Below are 6000 nucleotides of genomic sequence, written 5' to 3' on the forward strand. Positions count from 1 at the left end.
AAAAAAAAAAGAGAGAAGTAATCATAAAATACTGGATACCTGAATCTCTCATGTAATGAATTTCATCAAAAATAACCCATGCAACTTCTCGCATAACCTCAGAACCTCTGTAGAGCATACTCCTCAAAATCTGGAAGAGTGAAAGAAAAACAAACACTGTAAGTAGCTGCCAAACAGCCACCGTATGAATAAGAACAGTCACAAGTTACAGAGGTGTCACTAAGCAACTGCCCTWATTTTTGGTTCATATTTATGTGGCTCTATGAAACCTTATTTTGCACAAAACTGAGATAAAGCAACATTGGTTGAGAGGACGTCCAAAACTGACACCAATAACAAGCACTTTTCATATTTAATGACAAATTTTCTATGATATAAACAGTGAAGGAACAAAAAAAATCAAAAGTTAAATCAAGGGCAATAGCAGCTGCAAACATAATGAACTATAAAGACTTTTGATCCTAACTGAGCTTGTTAATAATAACCTTAATYTTTTAATATTGAACCTTCTCAGGATAAAAGGATCAAGAAATAATATCTGATCTTACCTCTGTTGTCATTACTAGACATGAAGCTGTAGGATTAATGGTGACATCTCCAGTCATCAAACCAACATCTTGAAATTCCTCATACATCTCACGATACTTCTGATTACTCAAAGCTTTAATTGGACTGGTAAATATCACCCGCTGTTTCTCCCTCAAGGCCAAGGCAATTGCATACCTGCATTCACACATTGACCACATTAAGCATGTCATGAAGAAAATCACAGTTACTTCCCTCTAAACCTTAAGTTAAAAATAAATTAGTTCCTAACATTAATAATGACATGAAAYGCTTCATATCTATATTAGTAGTTTATGTTCAACGCAATCTAAACTCAATTACATCTGCATCTTTGCAGAATAACAGAACATTGACAAGCAATTTAGATGGACATCAGAGCACATTTAATCAAAAAATCCTGCTGTCACTGTCCCATTCTTAGGAGCACAATGGCAGGACAAAGTACCATCATCTGAAACCACATTCTAATTAATTTACATGKGCATCTCCATTCTCATGTTAGTGTAGCACCCTCTTGCTGCTGTTACAACAAGTCATGACAAAAATGTTTACCATCTTTTAAACATATCCTGCCCAATAAACATCATGATRAAAATTAAATCAAATCATGTTTCCACCAGAAAAAGACATGAAAACACCCAAGAATCTCCTTAATATTTACAGCCAGGGGCTATACGATTTTTCTAAAATCATATAAATCATTTACTGAAATTTTCCTTCTGAGCAAACAAAAGCACCTCTAAAAACATGTTAAAAATACATAAAACAAACTTAAACATTAATTGATTCTTYCTTTATTCACAAAGCAAGAGAAAAGCAAGAATGAAAATTACTTACTCTGCACATACAGTTTTACCAGCTGATGTATGAGCTGACACTAACACAGATTGGTTGTTGTCCACACAAAGGATAGCTTCTCTCTGAAACGCATCAAGAATGAATGGATATTCCTAAGAAGAAAGAAAATAAAAATATTAAATACTTAAAGAAAATAAAAATATTAAATACTTAAAATACACTATAACATTCAATTTTCTATAACAATTGATTGTCCATGTGACCTACCATGCAAATTATAGGCATAAGTGAAAAAAAACATGTATTTATTTACAATTTCATTTGATCTTAATTCAATATTCTGTAATGACTTTTTATTTAAATAATTATCTCATAAACACATCCATGTTCCCAAGATCTTTGCTGAAGTCCTGTTGTATCAAATGAAAGCCTAGCCCCTCTAACTGGATTTTCTCTAATTTACTAAGTTAGGAAGAAAAGCCACAGCATCCCACTTTAGCTCATGTATGGCCTAACGCAGCAATACAACAGCAATGAAACACAACCACTTATTTGCCTGATTCAACCACATCATTTTACTCAATCTATAATATAAAACACCTATCTTATTTAAGGCAGATCACCTTTTTAACATATTCTTTTTGTCAAGTCTTACTGATAAAGTCCATCACTTCCCCTTCCATTCATCTACTGCCTAAAGCGCATGCAAAATGAAAATAAATTCAATGTACCACATACTTTAGCAGCTTTTCCAGTTCTCGGCTTCAGACCTGTGAAGTCTTCTCCTGCAGGAAGTGCAACCTAGTAAAATAAATTTAAACAGAAACAGTTGYGGAATTCTCCACATTCACACCAGAAACATGGTAAGCTAAAAAGAGCGGAAGCAGGAGATGCAAATACATAAAAACAAAAAATAAAAATCTGCTATCTTATTTTTAAGAGCTCATGTCAGGTATCCTTCCTTCCCTGTCGAATAGAAGTTTTTCAAGCAATCCTTCTCCTCTCCTATTACCAACAATACTCCTTCTATCATTTCTCTGACACTGTTTGAAGTATTTGTGCTTTGTCTTACTTGCAACATAGCTCTTTAGGCCAAGACACTCATGATTTCTAACCAACAGATATTATTTCATTCATACCATTCAYGGAAAGGGAGTGTGATGTTATTAGTTCCTGTTCCTCGCTAGATATAACATTCATGCTATGTGATTTATATCTATAGAAATAAACTAGATATAGATATAAATTGGCATATATTTAGTCCATTTCAGTTACTACAGCAAAGCTATACTGAAATCTCTACGCAAGAARGACTGTGCACATGCACGGTCTTTAAAACCTGTATTATCACTCGTACATACAATTTTTTAGGTCTTTTATTAAAAATGTGTCACAACACAGGGTCACTGAATGTGACCCTAATTAACACGCATKAGTTCTGGCCGACAGCAGAGCAGATGGGCATACAAGCACAGGAAGATACAAYTTGCCTAGGAGATTCTAGTATAAATTTCCTAACAAACACCTCCAAATGAGGGTGACTTAAAACAAAGTCAGCATTAATACTTCTGAATTTTAGTCTTTTAAACTGCGTTAACGTAATTTGAAAATAAATATTTTCTTTGCTTTCACGTAGAAGAACATTATTTATCCTCTTTACTAGAATGTCATTTTTAGTATTAATCAGTTTTAGATTTATTAAAACCTTTGTTTTTCATTCCTGAACCATAGTGAAAAATCTGAAAGAGCTCCTGAGCAAACACAGAACTATTTCAACCACCAACAGATTCTTCTCCTCAACAGCAGCAGTGAAAATACACTTTGCACATTTCACAAACAAAATTGTCTACAATCACTCATTTGCTTGTAAATGTCATTCAAATTGTTTCAGATATCTCACTCTCTTTTTTCACTGCAAATGCAGTGTCATATCTATACCTCCAACTCTTTACAAGCTTGTTCCATTTTGTAATGCAATGTGGGCAAGTAAGAATAACAAATATTCAAATACAAATAACAAATGACAATAATACATTTCTCAAGACACCTTCACAAACTCAGTGAACACAGAAAACTTCTTGTAGAACAGGTCTACGCTTCTCATATGATTTCTCAGTGCACTCACCTCATGTGTACAACCTTCAACAGTTTCCACAGCTTGCACCTTCACATGAGGCATCAAGTCTGACAGACTAAAAACATGCAAGTTAATATTGCCAAATCCATTAAATCCGTATTGTCTTTATAAGCAGAAAAATGTTGAACTTTACCTCTACTTTACCCACAACACTAAAAAAGGCATGCACAAACTTGAAAGGGACCCTTGGTAGAGATAACTACTAGTAAGTGGTGAGAATAGCAGTAAGCGCTAAGATGTTACCACCTTTTAAGCACACTTAGCTACCATTATTAATTTGCAACAATTTTAAGTCTCACATTATGCAACATTAGGATCAGATGTATAACGGAATGTTCATGTGAATGCAAATTTGTCAATATCTATCAAAGCAAATTCAAGATCTGTGTTCATGTTAGTCATCCTGACAYCCAGAACCAGCAGCCTGAAACACCCCAGGCAGCAGCCCCAAATGAGAGGCCTCTTCTCTTCTTTACCTTTTACTACCAYGAGAAGAGGCTAGTGTTTCACTACATAAAAAGCAGTCATCTTCTMACACTGTAATATATTAACATAATTATTTTTCAAAACTACTGTGGGCAAGTACATGTTTTCCTGAGAAGACCACTAACATAATTATCACAGAAAGTGATTTAAAATGTTAATTCTAGTTCTGTTGTGCTTCTATATCAGCAGTCTTCATTAACAATGTTCTGAGCAGCCTTCTCATCACTGTTCTGCTCACAGTTCTGCTTGACAGAAGTCAAAAATAGGGCACCCAGAGACAGCAAGCACACAGTTTATATTTCCATTCTGGAATCTTCCATATCTTGAGTTAGAAAGCRTATGCTTGTATTTAGCAGCAGTAGATGAATTATTATGCTGGGAACCTACCTAATCATTTCCTTGACCTACGTAAAACTTTCAAGCTCCCAAAAATCTCTTTGGATRCATTAAGACGAGGGAGCTCCTGACCTGTCCACACAACCTGCTTTCACAAAACCTTCATGATACTTATATGAAGTTCTGGAAAGCAGAGAGAGACATGCAGATATCAAAGCACAGAAACTGTGAGCTGGCTTCCTATCAGCCACCGTCCCAGCTGTCAACTGCTCCAAGCCTGGCCCCTCTCCAGGTCAGATACCTGTTATATGGAAATGTAAACATATGCCTGAATTTGATTCCAAATGCTCCAGGTATGACCTTGTCAGGCAAATAAGTACTGTTTAAGTCTTCTTTGTCAAATTCTTCTTCATGTATCCCAAGCCAATTATTCCTCTCAGTGAGGCAGTACTCCCCACACACACACCTGCCTCCTCTCCTTACTGCTCCTCTGCTACGTGCCTCAGAGCACCATGGTGGCAACAGGGAGTAACCACTGATCCATCTGCAGTAACAACAAATACAGTATGAACGTTTCACACTGCAGTTACCCACCTGCACTGCTGAGCTATCTGGTGAACATGCCCAGCACTCACCAGTGCCAAAGCTGTCACTACCACAACCTCACCTACATGGTCAGGGGAAAATCAAACCCATTAGCAAGTGCATCTTGCTCTTACTAGGCTACAGAGCCCAATCTCAAGTAGCAGTCAGGTAGTTGTCAAGAGCCTTGTTCCAATTCCCTTGCACATTAAGCTAGGGCACTTACCTAACATCTTCTGATACGGCTTCTTCCAACTTAGGCTTCTTCCCCAAAGCGGCATCTTCGATACTGCTGGCCTCGGCCTCCCGCTTGGACTTCCCTGGAGCCGCTACCGGGGATTTCTGCTCCGGTCGTTTCCTGCAGGATAGGGACACAAGTGACGCCGCGCCTGACAAGGGACACCGCTGGCGCCGCGCCTGACAAGGGACACCGCTGGCGCCGCGCCTCCCTCCTCAGCAGCGCCCCGCGCTCCGGGGGCAGCTCGGGCCTTCCCCGCGCAGGCCCGCGCCAACGGCCGCGGCTTTCGCAGCCTCGTCCCGCGCGGCCCGGGCGGCGCCGCCGCGGCCTCACCCCGGCTTCGCGGCGGCATCGGGAGCCGCTTTGCTCTTCTTGGCGGCGGCGGCGGCCGCGTCCTCCTCGAACACGCTGAACAGCTCGTCCCCGAACGCCTCCGCCATGGCCGCGCTCCCAGGGCGCCCCGCGCGCCCCGCCTCCGCCCCGGCACGTCCGGAAGGGAAGCGGCGCCCACGGGGACCGCGTCAGGACGAGCCCCACGCGCGGCCCAGGGCCCGGTGCGGCCCAGGGCCCGGTGCGGCCCGGGACCCAGGGCCCGGCCCAGGGCCCGCGGCGCCTCCCTCCCTCGCGGCCCCGGCGGCAGGAACGGTCCGCGGCGCCCCGTGCCCCGGAACTCGATCGTCCGGAYCGGCACGAGGCCGGACGGCGGAGGAGCGAGCACCCTCACGCGCGGCAGCGCTGGCCAATGGGAGACGCCGAGGGTGGCGGAGCGTGTGGGCGCTGGCCAATGGGCGGCGGCGGCGGCGGCGTGCCCGGATGTGCGGGGCGGCGCGGGGCAGCAGGCGCCATGGGCGGCCGC

The 6000-nt window shown here is 42.1% G+C and overlaps 2 protein-coding genes across 2 annotated transcripts in view; one reads left to right on the top strand and one right to left on the bottom strand.

Moving 5' to 3' along the window:
* Positions 1-5584, bottom strand: part of MTREX (Mtr4 exosome RNA helicase) — a 36525-nt gene extending 30941 nt beyond the window's left edge. Inside the window, exons 1-7 of the mRNA XM_026037408.1 lie at positions 5478-5584; positions 5133-5264; positions 3491-3557; positions 2104-2166; positions 1405-1517; positions 549-723; positions 40-130 (exon numbers count right to left, since the gene is read on the bottom strand). Of these exons, the coding sequence (XP_025893193.1) occupies positions 40-130; positions 549-723; positions 1405-1517; positions 2104-2166; positions 3491-3557; positions 5133-5264; positions 5478-5584 (748 nt within the window). The remainder of the gene's footprint in view (positions 1-39; positions 131-548; positions 724-1404; positions 1518-2103; positions 2167-3490; positions 3558-5132; positions 5265-5477) is intronic.
* Positions 5585-5886: 302 nt separating this feature from the next.
* The window catches only part of DHX29 (DExH-box helicase 29), a 22239-nt gene continuing 22125 nt past the window's right edge, over positions 5887-6000 (top strand). Inside the window, exon 1 of the mRNA XM_026035529.1 lies at positions 5887-5959. Within this exon, the coding sequence (XP_025891314.1) occupies positions 5887-5959 (73 nt within the window). The remainder of the gene's footprint in view (positions 5960-6000) is intronic.

This window comes from Nothoprocta perdicaria, unplaced genomic scaffold (genome assembly GCF_003342845.1).
Source record: "Nothoprocta perdicaria isolate Ctin4 unplaced genomic scaffold, notPer1 scaffold_1, whole genome shotgun sequence".
Lineage (NCBI taxonomy): Eukaryota > Metazoa > Chordata > Aves > Tinamiformes > Tinamidae > Nothoprocta > Nothoprocta perdicaria.